At 34.7% G+C, this 24,403-nt stretch overlaps 1 protein-coding gene across 1 annotated transcript; it reads right to left on the reverse strand.

Annotated features, from left to right (window-relative positions):
* Positions 1–20,458: 20,458 nt before the first annotated feature.
* LOC133302675 (uncharacterized) lies at positions 20,459–22,039 on the reverse strand. Its single transcript, XM_061502492.1, has one exon. The coding sequence runs from the start codon at positions 21,958–21,960 to the stop codon at positions 20,545–20,547; it is 1,416 nt and encodes a 471-aa protein (XP_061358476.1). The 5' UTR covers positions 21,961–22,039; the 3' UTR covers positions 20,459–20,544.
* Positions 22,040–24,403: the final 2,364 nt, after the last annotated feature.

The following is a 24,403-nucleotide window of genomic DNA, read 5'->3' on the forward strand; positions in this document are numbered from 1 at the left end:
ATGTGAAGGTTCGCCCAAGAGAACCTACTTGAGGCGGTGAGATTAGCATACAGAAATTTAACTGATGGGGCATGTATGCCCCTCATATTGGAATGATGGGACCCATGGTCTTTTTGCCTTTTTTTTTCTTTTTATGGTTTTTATTGAATATTTGTACATGGAATGTGAGAAGGGCCAACAAGAAAGGATTTATCTTATTGGTTAAAGACTTAGTTAAAAAACATGATATCAAGTTGCTAGTGTTGACTGAAGTAAGGATCAGTGGGCCTTTAGCCCTTAGAAGAATAAAGGAGATGGGCTTTAGTGATTACCATATAAATAAGGCCATGGGCTTTGCTGGGGGAATTTAGGTCATATGGGATAGGGTGTTGATGTAGTTATCTTGGCCCATCAAAGATGTAAAACCCCGTTCTAGAATCACTTTGTTAACATTAATTATGCTATTAAGCGCGGTTACAATCACAGTGTTTAGTTACAATTGACGGATAAAGTTTTTCCTTTTAACCTTCCTTTTAAAACCTAATCACAAAAAAAATGTGAATCTTGCCTACATTGCCTACACATGTGAATGCAATATTTATTAGATGCGTACTTTGATTAGTTCCCAACTTAAATTGAGTGAATATAATAAAAATTCAAAGTATGGAAATGCTCGCTAGCCAGCTTGCTCTAGAGAGCAAGGTCAGTGAGCTCATTTCCTCCTCGCTGACCAACTCGCCCGAGCGAGAAGGTCAATGAGCACTCCTCACTGGGCAGCGCGCTCTAGCGAGGAGAGTAGCGAGCAAAATTAAGCTCAACCCGAGAGCAACTCCAAGAGCATATGGGCTGCTAGCTGGACAGCTCGCCAGCGAGTATGCCTAGAAATGGGGAAATGGTTCCTCTATTTGATGCTCTAATTTAGAGACATTTGACCATTTTTCCACCAATCTTATATACCTAATAAACCATCTAATCCAGTCATATATCCAATAATAGGTTTACATTAATCATTTCAAGTTCTTATATGATTCAATTGGCCATTACATATACATAATCACATTGTCATTATCATCTTATACACAACATGAATTCCATAGCCATAATTCAAACTCCATTCAATACACATGTATCATTTCGTAGTCTCAAATACATGAATGCAAGCAAATATTACATCAATAATCCATATCCAATGATTCTAAAAATATTACAATCCTCATAGTTCTCAAAATATACGAGTTTATAAATCATGATCACATGGTCGATGCACAATCATTTCCTCCAAAATAATCCACTTGACATAATTGCATCCACAATCAAGACAAGCAATAATAACCTCCCAAAATGATACAAGCATGCCAAGTTGTCAAGGGTACAATAATGTCATATGCAAAATCATAATCATGATTTAGGCCTCCTGCCCTGGGCTCCATCACCCATGCCACCTGTATTACCTGAAAATGAGTCCCACGAGGGGTGAGATACAATCTCAGTAAATTCAAGAGCCTTAAAGACTTCTCCAACCTTTGAGCTCACTTCCATAATATACAGGCATCAAAATAACATAACAAATGTCTGAGAGAATACACACAAGGGATTCGCATCTCTCATCTAACCATATACACAATTCATACACATATGCTCCAAGAGAACACACGTAAGGGATTCACATCTCTCATCCACGCATATACATAATCCATACACATAACATACTTGAGATAATACACACAAGGGATTCACATCTCTCTTATGAAACTTCTGAGAGAACGCTCACAAGGGTCTCACATCTCTTAAGTTTTGCCCATTTTTCACAATCCACTTGGCCAGGGATAGATCCAATTACATAAAAATGCATATCATTTTCACAATCATGTAGGTGGATAATCGACACCAGATTTCAACTCCCATGCATAACGTGTTATACAAACCATCACTCAATTTGGAGTTTGGTGGAACATCAAGAGGAAAAATTCCAAGGTTCAAGAGTTTACCTGTCACGGTGTTATCCTATTGTTCCCCCAAGCTTCCAACGATTCTCAATTTCACAACCAACAATAGGCCTATATGAAATAATAATTCAAATAATTATCAATCAAGTCAAGCCATATAATTAGCCCAAGGTTCCAACATCATCAAGTCATATTTTCAATTATTCAAGTTTAGGTATCTCACCTAAACACCTTGAGTTTCAACTCAAGCCAATGACGTGTCCACCACCAAGTCAACACAACCAATCACAATGGTGGCACGACCTATTCCAAGCAACCAATTTCATGATTAATATAAGCAACATATGTACATGTTTCCAATCAACTCAAAGCCATTCAAATTTCATGTTTCAAAGGCTTACCTTTTGTTATAAGCCTAGGGAGTCAAATGCAAAGAGGGTTCCACCTTAATGTTGTCATCACCGTCCACAACCCTAGGCAAACAACACATAATCATCATCAATGAACTAGTCTCATGCCCAAAATCCAAAGATTTCAATCTCACAAATTTTGACATTTTCTCACAATGTACAAATCAACCATTTCTTGCATTTTCCTTTTACAAGACATCATTCTAAGCATTTTTCATCAAAGACTTAATGTCTAAATCATCCTCCAACAACACATACCATGATACTATTCATCAAACTCTAAGTTTCTTGAAACCTCATGAAAATAAGCTTGGAGTTAGGAAATCTTACCACAAATCCATGAACCATGCTTAGAGGATGCTTTCCCATAGCTCAATGGTCTCCAACGCTCACCAATAACCAAACCCTAGGTTTTTCTTCAAGTCCAATCTCTCCTCCTAGACCCCAAAAACAAAAATGTATTAAGGAAGGTTGATAAGGAATAAGTTCTAGGTATTTCTCATGATGGAAGCACGTGCTCTCATGGTGTCTAGTGAAACACCTAATTTAAAGCTCATCATACCTCTACCATGGTCTCTCTTGGTCAAGTGGGGAAAATAAAGTGGATTGTTGAGGAAAAGACCGAAACTTAAAGTTTTAAAACTGTTTCGGGATTTCTCGCTGAGCTTCTCGATCAACGAGTAATGTAGCGAGCTCCAATTTGGCTCGCAGGGCTATATCGCTTCGGCGAGATTAACAACGAGCTTTAGGTTTGCTCACCGGGCTAGCGACCAGGCCAGCGAAGGCCACCTGATGCAGTTTTTCACTTTAATTTAAAAAAAAAACATTTTTCTCTCGTTAATCCTTAATTCGCCACTTAATTATACCATAAACCCTACTTAGGCATATTTAATTATTAGGGTTATAACAAAAGCTAATTCACTTCTGTTGCTCTCAAGTGGCTAGGGAACAACAACAAGGAGGTGGTTACTTTTGTTTATGGTAATCCTCGTCGTATAGAGAGACAGTTACTTTGGGACAGTTTAGTGGGCATGGATGCAGAGATAACTGACTCTTGCTAATAATGGGGGACTTCAACATCATTCTTTATAATTTTGAAAAGTGTGGAGGCAGTAATGCTTGTCAATGTAGCAATAAGGAGTGTTCTGACAGCCTCAATTTGTGCAATCTCTCAGATATTGGGTTTAAAGGCCCACATTTCACCTGGAAACGGGCTAACCACAAAAAGCATTTGGACCGAGCCATACTAATGAGAATTGGGCCAATCTATTTCCCGGAAGATTTATTCTTCATATTCCTTATCATAGTTCAGACCACAGACTTCTTTTGCTCTAGGAGGGTGAAGAAGATCGTAGGGTTCCTACTAATAAACCTTTCCAATTTTTGGCATCCAGGCTCCTCTGTGATAGCTTCGAAGACATTGTCAGCATGTGTTGGCATGAAGAGACCGAGTGGATCAAAGCTAGGGTTCGCTTCCAACATGAAGCCTCTGCCTAGCACGTTACTAAATTTAGGGAACACATCAGACAAAAGCGTCTCCTATACTCCCGCATTCAGGGTTTGGATGAAAAGCTACAGAGGAACCCGAGAACTGCCTTAGAGGATTTTCAACGGAAGCTGTGGAATGAACTAAATGTGATCTATGTTCAGGAGGAAATTTTATGGTTTCAGAGATCAAGAAGCAAATGGTTGATCAATGGAGACAGAAACACCAAGTTCTATCACGCAATAACCAAGGCGAGAAGTCAGCATAACAAGATCTTAACTCTGAAGAATGCAGAAAAATAGTGGAATGGAGAGCCAAACACTCTCAGGAAGATGGTTGTGAGTTTCTTCGAGAATATTTTCAAGGATGATGGGGTCACAAGATCCTCATTCCTTCTCTCAGGGATTTTTTTGAAAATACTAAGTTTCTTCATTGAACCAGATTCATGTTGTTCCTTCCAACCTGGAGATTAGAGAATTATTCCTAAACTTGAATCGCTTCAAGGCTCTTGGCCCTGATGGTTTGCAAGCGATGTTCTTTCAATCTCAATCGTGTGCATACCGTGTTCTGTTGTTGAATCTTGCCTAGATTTGTGCTTTGCTTCACGGGGATTGTGTTGTAGGTTGAGGTGGTTTTGGTCTTGGAAGTTCTTGGTCTTACATGGTTGCTGTTGACTGAAGATGAAAGGGAGAAAAGATGAAGCTCCTTTCCAATTGAAGGATTTTGGTGATAGAGTTCTTGTTTACCTTTCCATTGTTGTTTGGTTTGGTTGTTTCTCACTGATATGCCTCCAGCACATATATAAATCTAAGCCAAAAAGAGAAAGAATATTGATTAATCTTGAATAAAAAGGCAATATTTACTGTTGATTTGTTAAAATCTCAATCAAAGATTGTACAATTGATTTTCTTCGATTTTGTAGGAAAAACAGGACAACAAGGAGCCAAATTTGGAAGTAAGAAATCGATGTCTCACGCTACTAGCGTGTTCACGCTAGTAGCGCCAGAAGCAAAAATCAGCCAGAGACATCCACGCTCACAACGTGAAACTCACGCTAGTTGCGCCACAATCCACGCTCACAGTGTGGGAACCACGCTAGTTGCTTGGGCTTCCAGAACTGTGAACAAAACTCCCACACTATCAGCGTGGGAACCACGCTAGTAGCGTGGGAGGTGCAGACAATCAGCATTAAATCTTTTTCTGCATCAGCGAAAGATTAGACAGAGATTTACGACAAAGATTCAATCAAGATTTCTACACAAGGTCATAAACTCTATAAATAGAGACTCAGACCTCAAAGAAAAACATCTTTGGCTGGAGAGAATTCTTGGAGGCTCACGCTGGAGATCAGGATTCCGACGGAGTTGAAGAACGAAGACCATTGATTCTTCATCTTCTTCTTCTTCTTTTTATTTATTGTTTTCATGAATACTTTTTATTTCTTTAATTTTTTAAGCCAGCTATGTCTGGCTAGTTTCTTTTTGTAGTTGGGATCACGGACCCAATGTGAATCCTTTATATTTTCTGTATTGATATTTTATAAGTTAATTAGTTAGTTTGTTTTATTCTACCTGGTTTAATTTTTCATATCCTGTTTAGAACTGATCACTCTAATTTATAGGGCTATGAGGGTTAGAATTCACAATAGACATATTGGGGTTTTAATCTGGACAAGGGTAGAATAACAATTTGTGTATGATCTAGACATAGGCTTACATAAATTGCAGACTCATGATTCATTTGCTTAATGCTTAATTCAAGAGGGATTACTAAGACATTAGAATTATGATTGAGTTAAATGGTTGAAATCACTAAGACATTAAGGTTCATCTATTTTATAGGGAAATAATGAATTGTCTGAGCAAACGAATTAATTAATTATAAAATACAATATAGGAATATAAGGGAGAATCGGAGGTGAAGTGCATCCTGGCTACATCCTTTTTATAAATTCTTCATCAATATTTTCTCGCGTTCTTGATCTTTTCTTGCATGCGTTGGAAATTAATTGTTTTTAATTTTCTGTTTTTAAATATTATTTTATTTTAAATTCTGTTTTAAATTACTTTCACAAACCAAACCAATTTTATTTTTCAACTTAAGGGGAATAGTTAAACTAGTACTTGGTGCATTAATCCTCGTGGGAACGATACTCTACTTATCACTTTATTACTTGAAACGAACAGTATACTTGCCGATTTCGCAACACTCACCTCTGTTTTTTGGTTCATTCTTGATATGTAATCTAGGATTCTTTCGATTCTTGCATGTAATTTCGCGGCTTTTGTTTTCTGAGTTTAATTGGCACATGTATTGGTGTGTCTGAACATTATATATTCATTTCATCTCATATTAATACAAATAGTCAAGAAATTTTAACCCATTTGACCTTGGATGTTGGAAACTCACTAACCATGAGTTTCTGAACCGAGTAATTTCTTGGTGTTACTCTTTTATCTTCTGTTATAGCTCCTGATTTTTAACTCTGAAAAAGAAAAAAGAAAAGAAGCTAATTTTAATTCATTCGAACACTTCATCAATTTCTTACAAGATGTATGAAACTAAAAACTAAAATAGTTTGCAAATTCTTAATGCAGTTGATTGGTGGGCGATTGCTTTAAAATTGTCTAGTTCAACCCGCAACGCCAACTATAAATTGAATTTCAATTAGCATATGTTGACCGTATAAAACGCCGAAAGTATAAGACAAAAAATTGATATTAATTAAAACATTAACAATCTCGTCCTCGTGTACCAGAAATTCCTTGTCTCAGTCTAAAGTTTCTTACAACTTGTGGAGAAAGGGTAAAAAAGATGAAGTGCTCTCAAATTTTAGAAAAAAATTGAAAGAGTTATACCAAAGGAGCAAAGAAAGTTTGATTGGGACAGATGATAGAAACAAACATCATTAAGTGCATCACTTGGGATATGATAGGGAAAAACTAAGTGCATCACAAATATTTTCAGTGCAAGTATGCAGACTAGAAAAGCCGTTGATTTAAAGGCATCAGTGCAGAAATAAAGGACAAAAAACTGAACAGCAAGTATGGTCTAAGTGAGAGCACAACACAACATAGATACAACTGAACTCTAGTGATAAGACATAGGAAGTTACAGAATTAGGTAGTTACAGCGGGGAGAGGGGGGACTTAGATTTACAAGTGATGCTTTCCTAAACATGTGATTGGTTTAGCTTAAATAACAAGAAATAATTATTTCTCTAAAAAATTTCTTTCGAGAAGGTGAAAAAAGAAAAATAACGCTTACGATTCTTAAAATAAACTAATCTAAATACAGACTAATTATCTCTCCAAATAATCTTATCAGTGATGAATTCTATTCTTTTTAGCAATAGTTTTTCAGAACAAATTTGAAGCTGTAATTATTATGGACAAAGGCTTTTTCTCTCTAAGGGAGTAGTTAAAAGTCATTGTCATTCTTTTTGTTGATGATTTTAACGTCGCCAAATTCTTTTTTTTTTAAGGTAATCTACGTAGCCAAATTCTTTACTTTTTCGGCTACTTATTAATTGATTATAATTGAGTCCCTTTGTCTTCTAGATAGGTTCTATATAAATATCCAAGGAAGGAGAAAAGGAACATGGGGTTTTATTAATAATACATGTCCTTTTCACACCAATCTCCATCATTATCAAACAGCCAGCACTCTTCAAAAGTTTTTACGGTAAAAATAAAAATAAATTAAAAGGAACAAGAAGATCAAAGCTAATCTGATCAGATATACTAATGACTTCAAGTGTTTGTAACAAACATTTTTAAGAAAAGCACAATTGATTAGTGATCCAAACATATATATATAATTTATAGGGATTCTATTATAAAATGACAACCTTTAAATTAAATACATGATTGAAATTATAGTGTCTTTCCCCAGTAAGATAGTATTATAAAATAATGGTTGGGTCGCAGCAGCAGCAGCACTCATCCAATAGGCAACAGCAACACAAAGCTGCTAGGCTGCAGATTTGTACAAAAATAAAAGAAAACAAAAACAAAAGCTTTTAACAATAAGGGAATTTGGGTATATAATATCTCCTTGAATTATAAAAAGAAAAAAAAATGTTACTTTTGGCTTAATGGAAGGGAGCAAAATCACTTCATGAATATATAACTACTTTTGCTTACCATCCCTCAAGGAAACCTGGTTCTCTTCTGGGTGGTGGAGCAGCATAATACTGTGGAGGTGGTGCTACCGGAGGTGGCCCTTGATAAGGACCTTTTGGGACATAACAATTATTTAGTACTAAATAGTAATTAACAAATGCAAATTGAGAATGTTCAATTTCAAGCAATGGTTTATTCAAAAGGGGAAAAAGTGATCATGAGAACAAACAAAACATAAAGATATCGGAAATTCAAAATCATTTAGGGTGAAGAAGGGTTTGTGTGAAATTTAAGGATGTAAGCATGTACCTTGAGCAGGATATGGGTACCCATATTTAATCTCACTCATCTTCAACCAAAAATTGCAAAAGACAGATTCAAAATTTTTCTGGAGACAGAACTTGTAGATGGGTTAAGGAATGCAAGGGCTTGACAAATACATGTTTATATACATATATATGCATAGAGACATATGCTTTCAGGTAAAGGCATAGAGAATATAACAAGTGGAGAGAATTAAGGAATTAGAAGATCCAGAAAAGACAATTCACACTAATTAGTCCTTGGCATGTAACTTCACAATGACTACTACTAGATGCTATTACATTTTTATTTTATTTTCATTTATATACATAGGGTTTTATAATTCTCATTTAACATAAGAATTCAAATTTTCCTACACACCCTTCGATTTTCGTGCTGACATGAGTCTTACATATAATTTTTTCTAACACATGGGTCCCACATGCTTTTTATCTCTATAACATAATAATTGAATTCTCATTTAACATGAGAAAATCAAACCCCATATTTATATAGTTGGAAAGTTATTATCTACCACCCTAGCGCTCTGCTGAACAGGGAGAATAATAATAATTGAACAATCTGATATAAACAGGTCCTTTTGGTTGTGGATTCTGGAGGAAGACAAGAGTATTATTAAATACAAGTGAAAGAAAATATCGATCATGAAGTTTAGAGGGAACTCTAGCACGTGGCTTGCTGCGATGGGAAGAAAAGAATACTTCATTACATATATTTGGAAGCTTCTTATAAATAGGCCTTATAAATAGGTAAGACAAGCTTGGCATGCAGTCCCATGTGAACACAATGCTCGAGTCTAAAACGCACCCACATGATGAGCCTGGATGGGGCTAGCTATAGCTAAGAATGGTTACTTCTTTTGACATTTTTGGTTTGGGAGCTATAGCTAAGTTGGAAAAGGGCGTATTCATATTGTTTATATAAAATATGAAAACCTCAAATTGTGGGCCTTGGTTGATGTGAACATTTGGATAGGGATAAATTTGAGTAATTATTGATGTTTAAGAATTAAATAATCATTTGGATTAGAGGTGGCAAAGCAGGCAGCGTGTTCCGCCTCACGTCGTCAAAAAAATGAGCCAGCCCGCCCAGTTCCGCTTTTGAAAGTGAGTTGAAAAACTCAGTCTGCCTCGCTCCGTTTGGCAGTTGACCCTCCAACCCGAGCCTATTTTATACTGATCCGCCTCGGCTCGCTTATGCCCGCCATCAACCCGCCAAAAATCAAGCCCGCTCCATCTCGTCCCGCTTATGTCCGCCATCAACCTGCCAAAAATCAAGCCCGCCCCATCTCGTCTCGCTTTTGAGCTAGGTTGAAAAACTCAGTCCGCCCCGCTCCGTTTAGCGGGTGGAGCGGATTGATCCGCCGAGTCGAGCCCGTTTTGCCAACTCAAATTTGGATAGGAAAATTTTGAGAAATAATTGATGTTTGAGAATCAAATATCAGTCATTGTGATTATTTAATTCAAAATTCAACCACGGTTAATAGTTATTAATTTTAATGCCTAAATATCTTAATTAAAATACAATCTCATAAGTTTTTTTTTATGAGTCTGATTTTGATACATTATTAACATAAAACCATTTTATACTATCATCCTATCTTGTGCGTTAACATCTTATTTAATAAATTTGAATATATGAAAAATCATATGAGATATCAAAATTTACTAAATGATGTAACGCCAACCTTTCTTACACTTATACATCAAAATTAAATTTTCTCCTTTATTTTCCTTAAAGATCCCGATGAGTATGAAGTTACACATCAGTTGACTTGGACATAAAGGATGGAATCATGGATTAAAAAGATAAGAAATATATCAATCAATGGGTTATATAAGTATCATGTTAAGTGAGGAAACAAAAAATTTTCCGCAAACACAACAAAGAAGAAGAAAAAAAAAATGCGAACTCTAACTCTTGACTGTGTGCCTGTGTCTGCGAGAATTTTTTTTTTTCCCTCTTATAACATTATACTTATATCAGCCATCAATCAATATATGTAAATGATTAATTAGAAAAGCCCATTTGTATTTAAAGAGAGACAATATGTTGTAAAATCGTGCAAATATCTAAGTTGGATAACTTTCAGAAAGTATTTATTTAAAGATAAATCCCACGGGAAAATGATAGCCCTAAAATAGTCCATAAATTCACCTTTGGCTGCTAATTAAGAACCCACCAAAAAAGTGACAAAATGGGTGTTTTTTTTTCCGATTAACCAATAAGTTATCGTGGATTCGCCCATCAACTCAGATGTCTCATTCCTTCTTTTGAAGTTTCCTTCCCGTGAGGTGTTATACATCTAAACTAGAAAACAAAACAAATTCCAAAACCAAAACTAGTTTTTGAATCGGGAGCTAGAATTTTTTTTTAATATCTGTACACTTAGAATAAAAGAATAAAAAATAATTTTTTTTAAATATATTAAAGTATAAAAAAAACAAAAAAAAAAAAAAATTTAACTTAATATAAAAAAAATAATCAAGAGTCAATTAAATTGTTACAATAGAACATTTTGAGTGCTCAACAAAAATTACGGGCCTCAATTTAATTTCTTAGAAAAAAAGTCTACTCGTGATCTCTCAAAATTCAAAAATAGACCCAGAGAATCAAGATCATGGTCCTCTGAAATTCAAAAAGACTCACATTAATTCTCAAAATGACTAATATCCAATATTATTAAACCCGACCTGGTTACTGACTCGGTCGAGGTACTGGGTCGCTGGTTCAACCAGTGGGTCACTGGTTCAACCGCATGACCCGGTAAGTATATATAAATCTATAATTTATATTTAAAAAATTATAAATATACTTAAATACTTGTAAAAAATGATACCAATTTCAAATATTTTAACATGAAAATAATAAATTATCATCATTGTCCAACAAAAGATCAATCAAACAAATAATATTTGTGATACTAGTGTTTCAGGTTTAGTAAACAACATCTCTAATTATAAATTAAATTAAAATTCCCTGCATATTGCATAATCAAGAAAATATTAGTATTGTAGGTAAATAATATATATAAGTTAATAAGCTACAAATCACTCAAATATTTCAAAAGAAAATAAACCATTTGTGTTTGAAAGTAAAAAAGAAGAAGATATCATTTGATGAAAATAAAATAATTTTTTTTATAGACCGGGTCGGGCCACCGGTTGAACCGACCGAGTCACCGGTTTTTACGAAAATCGGCCGGGTCGCACCGGGTGACACCGGTTCTGTAACATGGCTGGTCCAATATGAAAATCGGACCGATTATATGACTGGTTTATCGGTTTCCGAGTCGACCCGATTTTTATAACACTGCTAATATGGGTCTATTTTGAAATTTAAATGAATTACGAATCGACTTTTTTTTAAGAGATTAAATTGGGTCCTATAATTTTTGTTGATGGTCCAAAATATATATTTTTTTTCTCCAAAAAATTTGTGTGTGTACTTGCACACAGATAATTCCGCCACTGTTTTTGACTACATGCATCTATAGGCATAGTTTCGAAATGATGCAAGTATCTTTGCCACAATCGTCTCAATCCTTCTTTCAGTTTTTCATAGTCTCTCATAGTTCTTCTATGGCTTAGAATATGAAACCATTAAATTTTAGATCATTATGAAATAATCTGAGGCTATACCAAGTTGGACACCAGGATGATTTTTGAATTCATGCATTTGGGAAAGCCCTATTACAAATCCTTGAGTTGGTTGTGCCAACCCCAGTTGTATAAATAAATGTAATTTGGCTTCAATTATTTTATAATTGAAGGTAGAATATGCACCACAAAATCATGGCCACAAACTTTCATCATAACTACAAACATTAAATTAAGGGTACCAAAAAGATAAAGTTTCATGGATCAAAGCCCAAACTCAATCTCTTGGTATCCGGTTTCTTTATTGTCGACAGCTCCGAATGGACCCAAAAAACTTGTATTGCCATTATTTAATGGCCAATTAAGCTTTTACGACTGTTAGCAGATTATACAATGTTGATTTTGTGTGTGTGTGTGGGGAGATTTTATACACCGTTGATTTTTTTAGTCCTCAACAAAAATTATACGGCCAAATTGAAACTTTTAAAAAAAAAAGTTGACTCTTGGTCCTTTTGAATTTTAAAATAGATTTGCTTAGTCAAAATCGTGGTTCTTCTGAAATTTAAAAAAGACCTATATTAATCTCTCAAAAAGACTAACATGGGTCTATTTTGAAATTCAGATGGATCACGAGTCAATTTTTTTTCTAAGAGATTAAATTGGATCCCAGAATTTTTGTTGAGGACCCAAAAAGTACTTTATTTTTGTAGTATGTTCAAGTTTTTTTTATATTCTTTTGCTTTTTAATATATTTAAAAAAAAATTAAAAAAATTCGGAGACATTGTCTATGGACCTCCACTCTTCAAACAAAAATAATATTTCTTGGATCCTCCACTGTTGCTCAGGAATGAGGAGACTTACATGACCGTCAAACCGTTTCCTATATTTCCTTTGAGTTTTATAAGAGTTATGTTGTAGGAAAAGTGATTGTGTAATGTTATACAGATTCGTTTTGCGTACCGTAGTTTTTTTTTTTTTTTTTAAAGTGTGGGCCCCACAAAATCTTATGTGTGTAGAAAAGTTTGTTGTATCGTGTTAAATGACAAATGCAAACCCTATTTTCTTTTCGGTTGTTGGATGTTGTCCAGAATTTATCCCCAATTCGATTTACTATTGACATTAATCCAGGAAGAAATTTTTTATGACTTAATACATAGTTCAGTGGGTGAAAATTGAGAACGATAAAAAATATATATCTAAATGTCATAATATTTAGATAATATATAATTTCATATTTTATTTAACATTTATTATTCTAAACAAAATTTGTAAGAAAAAAATAAAAGGCAAAAGTATTTCGCAGTTCTGGCAAAAATACCTTGTCTACCATAAACACAAAATTATCAGGATACAACATCGGATCCTGATAATTTTAAAATAAAAATAAATTGATGGGTCCCCTTTTTATCTCTGAGGCATACACTACTTTTTTTACCTCTGCTGCAAAAAAAGTAATGCCCAAAATAAAATTACAATTATATGAAATTAAAACACCAACGTTTAAGCTTATTTGTTAAAGACATGATTCTTTATAGGGATTAATATTTATTATGTTATAGGAAATAATTTTATCTCCTATATATATAAAAAATATATATGAGGTTTATGTGGAGTCATGTGAAGAGAAAAGAGAGAAAAAGAAAATATGAGTCTCACATACTTTTATGTGTGTATAGGAGATAAAATTTATCCCATACTATATGAGAAATATCCCCTTCTTCTTTTCCAAAAGATTATCTTGTTTGTTCCAAAAATATGTTTGAAGAACTATGATCTTTTTCAGCAATTGACACCAATCTCTATTCACAATTTTGAATGGAGCAAGTTGTCGAATAATTGTTTTACAAATACCCTAAATATAGAAAGGTTTAATCAAACTTATTAACCTTAACTTCTTTCCCATAATGAGCCTATGAATTACACATACATTATTACACACATTAATACAAATATCCATAAATATGAGTTTTTTTTTTTTTTTTTTTTTTTTTTGGAAAACGTTAATCTTTCACCATAAAGATGTTTAGTTCCCTTAAGGAAACGATACATCTTATGATTGTATTGGAAATATATATTTTTTTTAAAAAAATTAGTCTCTCCAAGTGAAAATTGGTTGTGTTTTCTTAAAAAGACACAATGCTAGGTGCATATGTTGTAGCATGAAAAGAATCACATACTATGTTATGATGCGTAAGCGTGACTACATTTGCGCACTTATGGTCATCATTATATCAATAGGGTTATTAATTATGTGGTTATTGGTGAACTAAACTCTTAAATAGTTTTTCTTCACTTATGCCAATAAAGTTTTGGACTTCTATTGATTAGTGTATTTTGTTTTAGGCTAAAATGCAAGATACTCTTTTGAACTTTGATCATGTTTTAAATTACTACTTTAAACTTTCAATTGTTTCAATTAACCCTTTGTACTTTGTTACAGTAACAAATTAATATATCTGTTAAAATTTGACTAACAGTGTTAATCTTAAATCCCTAATTTTATTCCCTTCCCTTATTTGCATTCCATACTCTTATGTAGAGTTTTTCTTCTTTTTTTCTACATTCAAATTATGGTTAGGAGTTTTAAGGGAACCTTGGAAGTTTGAATCGCTGCATTGTTTGTGTTTTTGAAAACTTTTAGGTAATTCTTTAGGGGCCGTTTGGTACGCGGCATTTTGTAGGATTCCCGAAAAATTAAATTTTTTTAAATTTTAAATTTTCGGATATTATCGTAAACTGAATATTTTTATCATATTTTTGAAAATCGAGATTCTTGGATAAAAAAAAAAATTCCTCTACCAAACGCTTCCTTATAGTTCTTTACAATTTCTCAACAGACTCAAACCTAAAAGAAATGAACAATAGTACAATACCCCTATTCTCTCTCTATCTAAAATCCATAAAGCTTACACTTGATCCTGAAAGCCCACTCAAACCTAAAAGAGATGATCTTGAAGATGTTCCACTTGAGGAAGCCATGTGAGAGAGAGAGAGAGAGAGAGACCAATACAAGCTTACAATTATTCAAAATTTAAACAAAAAAGATGGACACTTGTTCGCAGGAAACCAGACACTAAACACAAAACCAGAAAATATTGCAGATAATAATAGTAATAATATATATCGATGATATACTTTAATAATCAGAAACTAAGAGGGGTTAGAAATCATGAAACATAGTAGAGCTAGTAAAGGAAAGCAACTGCGAAGGATTGAACTAAATGGTTGCGTCTAACAGCGAAATTGACTATACACCTAGAAAAGAATATTTCACTGAGAATTTGATACATGAATCTCAAACATCAAGAACAATATGTTGGGCATTTAAGATGAGCTTGGAAATAAAAAAATGGCGACTTGCTGTTCCAATCAGGTCACCCCAGTATAGAAAAGGTTCAAATTTTGAAGCTCAAAACAAAGAAACCGAGTTTTCCAGAGGAAAACCAATGGAGATTTGCAGAAAGGTTTAAGAAATCAGGAGTTGAAGCTCAGCTTAAGCAACATTTCGTGTTCAATTCGTATTTTTCTTGTATCCTGATACATCAGCATTTGTTACGGTGCATTTTTTTTCGTCTGAAGTAGTGGTTTAGAATTCAGATATTTGCCATGTATCTATGAGTGTACTTTCTCCTTAAGAGCTAAAATTGTTCTATTATTTAAAAAAAAAAAATTAACACCGTTAGACAAAATTTTAACATATATGTTAATTTGTTATCACATAAACTATGTTGTTCCAATCAGGTCACCCCAGTATAGAAAAGGTTCAAATTTTGATGCTCAAAACAAAGAAACCGAGTTTTCCAGAGGAAAACCAAAGGAGATTTGCAGAAAGGTTTAAGAAATCAGGAGTTGAAGCTCAGCTTAAGCAACATTTCGTGTTCAATTCCTATTTTCTTGTATCCTGATATATCAGCATTTGTTACGGTGCATTTTTTTTCGTCTGAAGCAGTGGTTTAGAATTCAGATATTTGCCATGTATCTATGAGTGTACTTTCTCCTTAAGAGCTAAAATTGTCCTATTATTTTTAAAAAAAATATTAACACCGTTAGACAAAATTTTAACATATATGTTAATTTGTTATCACATAAACTATGAGGGGTTAATTGAAACAATTAAAAGTACAAGGTGGTAATTTGAAGTATGACCAAAGTTTAAGGGGCTAAGTTGTATTTTATTTTAGCCTTTGTTTTATAAAATTGATTAAATGGACAATCTGATACGTCCGATCTGTTGTGGGTTTGAGAATTACCAAGTATAAATTTGGGGTTTATTGTTTCTTGTGTTATAAAAGATAATTTTATCTTCTTTACACATAAAAATATATGGGATCTATGTGAAGCCATATGAGGAGAAGAAAGAAAAATAAAAAATATGGGCCCCACACACTTTTTTATGTGTATGTAGAAGATAATTTTATTCTCTTACAACATGAGAATCATAAAACCCTTATATTTATTGGGTTTAAAGACAATTGCCCAATGGGTAAGTATGCTAAATTATGGTGTAGGGCCATGTAACCTATGAGAGAACATTGCGTGCTCCCGGTCCACATGCACTGAAAGGGGAGAGAGAGAGAATGTTAGGAGAGAGCAGAGAAGACCACTGAATATTTTTTCGTAACCTAGGGCCCGTGATGGGTGAATGCTATGAAGTTAGGATCCCCTCTATGCTCTTGATACTCCAAACTCTTCTCATGAAGGTATCAATTATAAAGGAGTATGAGTCGAAGGTAAGGGTGCAAATAGGTTCGATTGGACTAGGTTTTGGTCTTAATAGGTTAGACTTATGCAAAATATTTTGAGTATAGCCTAACCCATTAGCCTGGTGTAGGCTATAGTATAGGCTTGGTCTGGCCTATATTTAAAAATAAAAGGTATGACATAGGCGTATTAGTCTGTTTAAGCCTATTAAAATTAGAAATAAAAAATTAAAATAATTTTTTATTAATTAAAATTATATAAACAATTATTTTATTTTATTTTAATTAAAATAAATAATATGATATAAACTGATCTATAGACTTATAGGCCAAGCTTTATTCAAGTAGGCCTATGGTTTGTTTTTTAAACAAGCTTTTTTTGTAGGCTCAAGCCCATTCTATTTACTAAATATAACATGTCAAACCCGACTTGATGTAAGCGAGGCCATAGACCTTTGATAGGCCATATGATCCATTTATACCCCTAGTGGGAGGTCCTAACTTTTTTGTAATCATTGTTGTTCTAAACTATCATATTTGGCGTGCTTGGCAGGCCTAACCTTCCACTCCTACTAGTGAACGTAAATCCTCTTTAATTACGTTGATCTCCCCTTAGTCTCCCTTTCATATCTAACCCTATCACGTGATAAGTCACATTATCACACATCACTATGGGCCCACATGGCAAAATAATTTTTGGCTCAATCTCTTCATGCTAAGGAATCATTTTCCCACTATATATACCTTACTCCCACATTGACGAAACCAGGCTTATGGTGGTCCTCCCATTAAGGGAGTGACACTTGGAATTTTTTTTCTCTCTCCTCATTCTCTCCTTTCCCTCTCTCTCCTCCGCCCCACTCAATGAAATGTGCTCCAAGAGCACTTAAGTAAACCTTCACATTGACATGTCATCATCTTCTCAATTATATTCTCACTGTTATTGCCACTTTACTGGAGTTCAACCTCATATAGCCAAAGTTGATTATTAGGAAATATGTCTTAGCTTAGGTTGAATCTTGATCGATCTAAGAGATGTTGCGTTTGATCACACATGGCTGAACCTGGTCTAGCTAAAGTCTGAGATGAATATACAATGGGATGAGCTTTGATGCGAGTTACTCTAACAAGGTGGATATGCTGGTGCTTGAGATTTTTGCTTGGCTGGAATAAATGGGGGAGGTACTTGTAAGACACTCCAAGACTCAAGTCAATATTTGATCAATGAGTTTAAGTTATAATGGAGAAGATGATAATATTTGGATATTGAGTCTTTTTTTATATAGTGATGGCATGACATGCTTATGCCGCCTTATGACAACATTCAATCCCATTAGTGGGTTCAGGTAGCCTATGTAGTTTATCTCGTTTGCGAGATTCCTGTTTGTGGGCTATGCTTCTTATGTTTAGCTGGAACCATGTGTCTATCCTTTAATCATTGGTTGTTGAGGAGGCATAAGGGCTCTGAGTTGTTGTTATCCCATCTATATGTCTGTAAGATAACATGCACACGTGATTAACATGTTTCCTTACTCCTTAAGCCTTCTTTATTGGGCCTTTTGGGCTGTACAATATGTTGGACCCTTGAACCGGCTAAGTATAAGTCCACATCAAATCTCAACCTATATTGTGGAGAATTGGAGAAGACTTGACTCTTGATTTATAACCTTGTAAATATTCAGAAAAATAATAATATATTAATATTGGGAATCATATTTCAGAAAGAAATATTGAAATTTTAAGTACGAGAAATCTTTATTAGTTTAAAATAGGTTAAGTGAAAAAAATCATGAGTGAAAAATACTTTTAAAATTTTGGATTGAAATGCAATACAGTTTATTATGTTAGTCATTGACGAAAGTCTCTCCTACTCTTAGGCTATTAAACGATTTCTTTACGTACTTGAATATCAAGAAGCAATAGATTTTGTATTACAAATCAAACCAATTGGGGTGTGATTGCACTGATGTGTCTGTATTTTTTAATGGGATAAATTATTCTACTTATTATTTTTTCTGTTTATCTTTGCTTACCACCATCCAACACCGTTAGATCAGAATTTTAACTAACATTTATTTTTCTCTCTCTTATTGAGATTCTGATCTAACGGTATTGGAGGATGATAGACAAAGATAAAAAAAAAAAATGATAGATAGAATAATTTTTTTTTTAATAAGGCAATAGTAGAGGTGATTGTGGTTGCAACTTGCAATTACACAGTAGTTAATTAACCCGTGAACTTAGTTAATCATACGAATTAGTGGTCCACTAATGCCTTGTATATATAAAAAGTCAAAATATAACAACTTCCTACACTTTTCCAACAACATAGATTGCGCCACGCGAGAAAGTGTTTCATCCGTACAAGATGAAGCCACGAAACAGTTTGCCTCCTGCTTTTACCAATAAAAAAGAGAAAGAGAAAAATCAAAAGGTGAAGATTCCTTCTTAGGTTAAGAAGATATTAATTGGTGAAAATATAGAACACGAATTTTACATTTTATTAAAAACGTAAAGATGACCCACACCCAACGACTTAATAGTTTTACTTATATCCTTTTAAGAGAGATAAAAGAATAAATTATGAGGAAGAGAGAGTGGAAGAAAAAATTTATAATTTGAAATTTAAGAAAATATACTACATTTATGTAAAAGAACATATTTTTAAATGAAAAACACTAAACCCATAGTTTTATATTTCTATCCGATAATAGAATTTTTCTTCAAAGCAATGAAAGCATATTATTAAAGGATAGTTATTTTGCTTACTTATTTAATTTTCCTATCCTTATTATCTTTTAATATTATTAAATTTAAATCAATAGTCTTAAATATAATAATATTATTTATTTTATTTTTTCTCCCTTATTTTTTTAATTATATTAATTGTTTATTACCGTTGATTATATTTTAATCAATAATAATAAAAAGATAATAAAATTAAAAAAATTAAAAGAAAAACAATATAATTGTCCATTATTAAATAGTTCATTCCACGTACTAGTGGGAAGCCACAACGAAACTTCGAGGAAATTTGGTGTGAGACTGACCCTACTACTACTACTCAAATTCAAAGGATGATGTGGTCGCCTGGCGGCAACTATGGGCGTTTGATTCTCTAGTAATATGGTTTTAATCTTAAAGAGGATCCTTTAGTTAATTAAACTATTTTTTACTCTAGTAATATTTTTTTTATTTCATTTAATAAGTTTATTTTTTTAAAAAGAATAAAATAAAAAATAATTAAATATATTCTAAAATATTTAAGTACTAAATAATTTTAAATTAATTAAAACTTCTAAAGTTAAAAAACAAAGGGATACAATTTTTTTATTTCGTTGTGTGCCTTTTGATTCACACTCAAGTGTTGAATAGAAGGACGACAGAGATGACGGCAAAAACTTTCAATTTGCAAATGTAGGCACCTTTCTGGTATTCCGCAACATTATTTTTATGGTTACATCTTGCATAAATTTTTCTTGCTCTTCAATCAATTTAAAACGCTGGATTTAATGAACTTTATTGAAATTCAGCGATTGCCTACCAATTATAAGCTCATGATAAAATCAGTTCAAGTAAATGCAAACACTGTTAATAGATTGATTTGACAATAACACGAAAAAAAAAAAAACGATTCTCGAAAACTGGCATTGATGGTTCGAAAATTTAAAATATTGAAGTTTAGATTCTAAACTCGTAAGTCGTAAATCCTAGTAATAATAAAAATAAAAATAAAACCATTGGAACATCAAGAAACCCAGAACAGCATTATCAGGATCGATTATGGTCCATCCACAAATGTTTTCTACTTCATAGAATTTCAATAGAAAATCGAAAGACACCAAGACATTAATGTGCAGGTAGAAGGTAATGCAAATAACAAACAATAGCCATAGTATTATTAGATATTCGTATTATATATAAAAGTAAAGAAAAACAAAACATTTTACGCGTATTATTTCAAAATTAACATAATCACACAGAGCCTTGGGAAACCTTATTTACCCCTTTAACATCCTGACCCATTGAAACCCCAGCCGATCTCATATCTGCGCTGACTGCCGGAGCAACCCCTTGGTACGGAGGCGCGTGGACCATCCCTCCTTGCGCAGTGTAGTAAACTTGTCTCCCACTTGCACTATCATACGCCACCTGCGCGTACGCAGCACCACCCGTATTATCCGGAACCCCAGCTGGCCTAACGACGCCGTATCCTTCTTGATACGCGGAAGGTCTAACCGGCTGTGCCGGTGAAAAGCTTGCCTGACCCGCCGACGAAAACGCCGCTTTTTGTTGCTGCACGCCGCCGTACACCGGCTGTTCACGGTAACCATCAGAAGCCATTCGTTGCACAGTATAGTACCCTTGGTTTACCGGCGCCGTTGGTGGACGCACCATCGGCGCATGATAGAAAGTCCCCGTCGCCGGGATCATATAAACCGGCTGGTCCCCTCCTCCGGGAGCGGTAGTCACCGTCGTCTGAAAACCATCGCCGGAGAATTGCTTCTCCGGCCAGTAACCCGCGGGTTGCGGCACGTTGGCCTGCGAATTGGACTGCGGGGCTTTATCCTGCATCTTCTGCAAGTAATAATCGCCACCACCGGCGCCGCCATAACCTCCGGCGAAACCGTCTTCACTTCTTCTACGATACAACGTTTGATCATTCTCAGATATTTGCAAGCGCTGCAACTCCTGATGCAGCTGCTGCTGCCTCTGATACGGGTTCACATTCGGATCCGATCCAACAACCCGATCCGCAGCAGCACCACCGCGAGATTGGTACTCAGGAGGCGGCGCGACAGGCTCAGGCACCGGATCATGGAACTTAACGGCGGCGAAGGAAGGAGGGTGAGTTGGAGGAGCAACAGCCTTGTCGAGGCCGAAGAGGAAGTCGACGTTGGGTTGAGGCTTAACCGGGTCGGGTTGAAGAGGAAGAGGACCCGAATTGCGATCACAATCGGTATTAACAGCTGTAAAAAGGAAAAGCCTCATCCTAACGGGTTTAGCGGGTGGGCGATAGAGGCGATCGTACTCGTGCATCATGTGTTCGAGGTCGTCGTCGTTGGAGACGGAAATCAGAGCGTCTAGGTCCTCGCCGGGAAGTTGGTACTTGAAGGTAACTTCTTGTGGCGGCGTGTCGCAGAGTGCGGAGAGCTTCGAGAGGAACGTCGGGAACTTGATGTTGCGATCCACCGCCAATATCTTGGTTTCGCCGCCGACGTACGAGAGCTGGTTGTCGTGGGTGCGTGGCTGGATCTTGCCGCCGTAGCTGCACATGAACCTCGCCTTGTAGTTCTGCTGCTGCTCCTCCCACGGCGTCGGATTCTCGAAATCGATCTCCCTCGACCGCGGCGATGAGTCGCCGGAATCTGGGTACTGATAGTTCTCCATTCAGCACGGAGTGTCAGACTCAGACAGACACAGAGAGAGAGAGGGAAAGAGATAATGAGGGAGAGAGGACCTTTATGTATTTTGATTTTTAATTTTTTGAATATTTCGGGGATTTTTTAGTGAGATATTTATTTTGGGGGTTGGGTTTTGATGAGATGAGGACGAGGGTGTTGGGAGTTCTGGATGCTAGGGACACGTGGCTTGAAATCAGGTTAAGAGCGTGTTGATTATGGTGAGAATAACGTTTTTGTCTAGAGGTGCAGCTGGACTTTTTGGTGATAGGTTGCGAGGAGGGACCCACGTGGCATTGATTGAAAGAGTGAGTGTGTGTCATGTCATGTGTGAGAAGCGATAAGAGAGTGATTGCTCTTGTTGACTAGGATTGAACTCTCCCATTGAATAATGCGGCAGGGCACTCTCTCTCTCTCTCTCTCTTTAACATGAAATGAAAGCAAGAGGTTATGTTATGGATGCATGCATCACATGAAAGGAAATATAGTTGATTTGAGTAATATTTGATAGTTTAAATAAATCTCCTGCTCCAACGTATTTGCTTTTTTCAGAAAGAGAAAATACAAGTTACTATCAAAGATATTATTGACTGCGATTCTGTGGAAACCGGTAAACGAAAACGTAATTTTTGGTGGCAGTTACGGGTTTGGTTTGATTCAGAGTATAATTTCAACTGCTGTTGGTTGACATGAGAATTTTATCGATATATAGGTGATATATATAATTTTTTTCAAAAATTTTCAAAGAAATTGGTAGTCTTTTCTGATCCTAATGAGATTAATAGCTAACCCTACTTTTTTATGTTTAAAAAAAAAAAAAAAAGTAACTTTTGGCTTTGGTTGTAAACTTACAAGGGATAATAAGCAAAGGGTTTATTACGAGTGGAAGTATTAGTTAACAAAAACCCAATTGAATTATTTGTTGGTTAATACTGACAGAACTCAATTGATTCCTCATAATTGGAGTTGTATGCCTTGTAAGGTTGGCATCAAGTAATCAATTAGCCAAATTTTTATTTGCTTGTTGTTTGGCTCTTCACTCCAATTTTTTCAAACATTCTTATGAAAGTACACATATAGATGGGTAAACATGTAATTTAACGGGTCAAAATGATTAAACGTCATTATGAATAACTTATATCAATTATTTGTGTGAAGTTAATAAAATTTAAAAAAAAAATTAAGCATTTTAGTTTACGCCAATTACTAATTAAAAATAATCAACAATATCATAATTAATTATTATAATTATTCAATTTTTTAACTATTATTTTAAATTAAACATTTCATATAATATATGTAATAATTCATATTAGAATTTTAATATAAATTAAAAAAATATTTCAAATCAATATTTTTAAACTTTAATTATATAAATGAATTTAACATATCAATTGCTACTCAAATAAAATCAACTTAAAAAAAAATATTTTATCAACTTAAATTATACTCAATTCTATCACTGTCCGATGGCCCGCAATAATTTTATCCTCGGGCATGAATTGATACCCACAATAAAACAACTTTCACTGTGCCTGCATGTTCAATTGCTTAAATAGATTAAACAATTTAAATTGATAAGCTATACAGCTAGAGCTAGTGCAGACAAAAATGGGAAAACGTTGTTGCTATAAAGAATAATGGTTCCACTTATCATCAATTGCTCTTGCATGATTGTCAATGTTATTTTGTTACTCTAATTATGATATGGAAGAAACAATGGCATTGGACCGGGACCGATTGAAGAGTACGAATATGGGCAAAAAACTAGAGGTCAAGTTAAGCAGATTCTACACACAGCAAAATTAAGGGAAACCCTACAATATTGAAGCTCTCACTACGATATCTACTTTTCTCTTTCCTTGTGCTTCTATGTGGACTGTGGTCCAAGAAAGTGCAAGAACGGTATTTTACCCCACTTCGTCATCCTGATATCATTTTGTATCTTTTGAAAGCTAAGTTATTAGATATTCTGTAATTTGTTTGCACACAATTATTTTGCTAAATGCTTCCTACCTCCCGTGGCACTTATCTTGCATGCAAATTTTGCTGGGACACGGTCCCTAAATCAGAGCGAAAGCAAAATTTTCAGGTCCGCACGTCGAGTTCAGAGCTTGGCACTTAGAGGTCGACTCATAGACACCAGATTGGCTAGATTGCAGAAAAAACAAAAAATGCAAAAATGAGATATACAAAGAGAAACACAATAATCTTTTAACCTAAAAAACCTCCCCTAAGGCAGAAGAGTAAAAATCACGAGATATTAGTCCAGAAAATCTTTCACTATGAAAAAGAAAGATTACAAATATTCAAACTTAATCAATAATAGTGATATTCTCAAACTTCTCTCTAGATGTACTTCAAAAATGCTCTTGAGCTAACTGAAAAATTTATTACAATGTTTGTTTACATAGGGTGAGGGGAACCCTTCA

Source organism: Gastrolobium bilobum, unplaced genomic scaffold (assembly GCF_033153095.1).
Source record: "Gastrolobium bilobum isolate Gb01-03AN ecotype WA unplaced genomic scaffold, APGP_CSIRO_Gbil_v1 utg22847, whole genome shotgun sequence".
NCBI classification, from domain to species: domain Eukaryota; kingdom Viridiplantae; phylum Streptophyta; class Magnoliopsida; order Fabales; family Fabaceae; genus Gastrolobium; species Gastrolobium bilobum.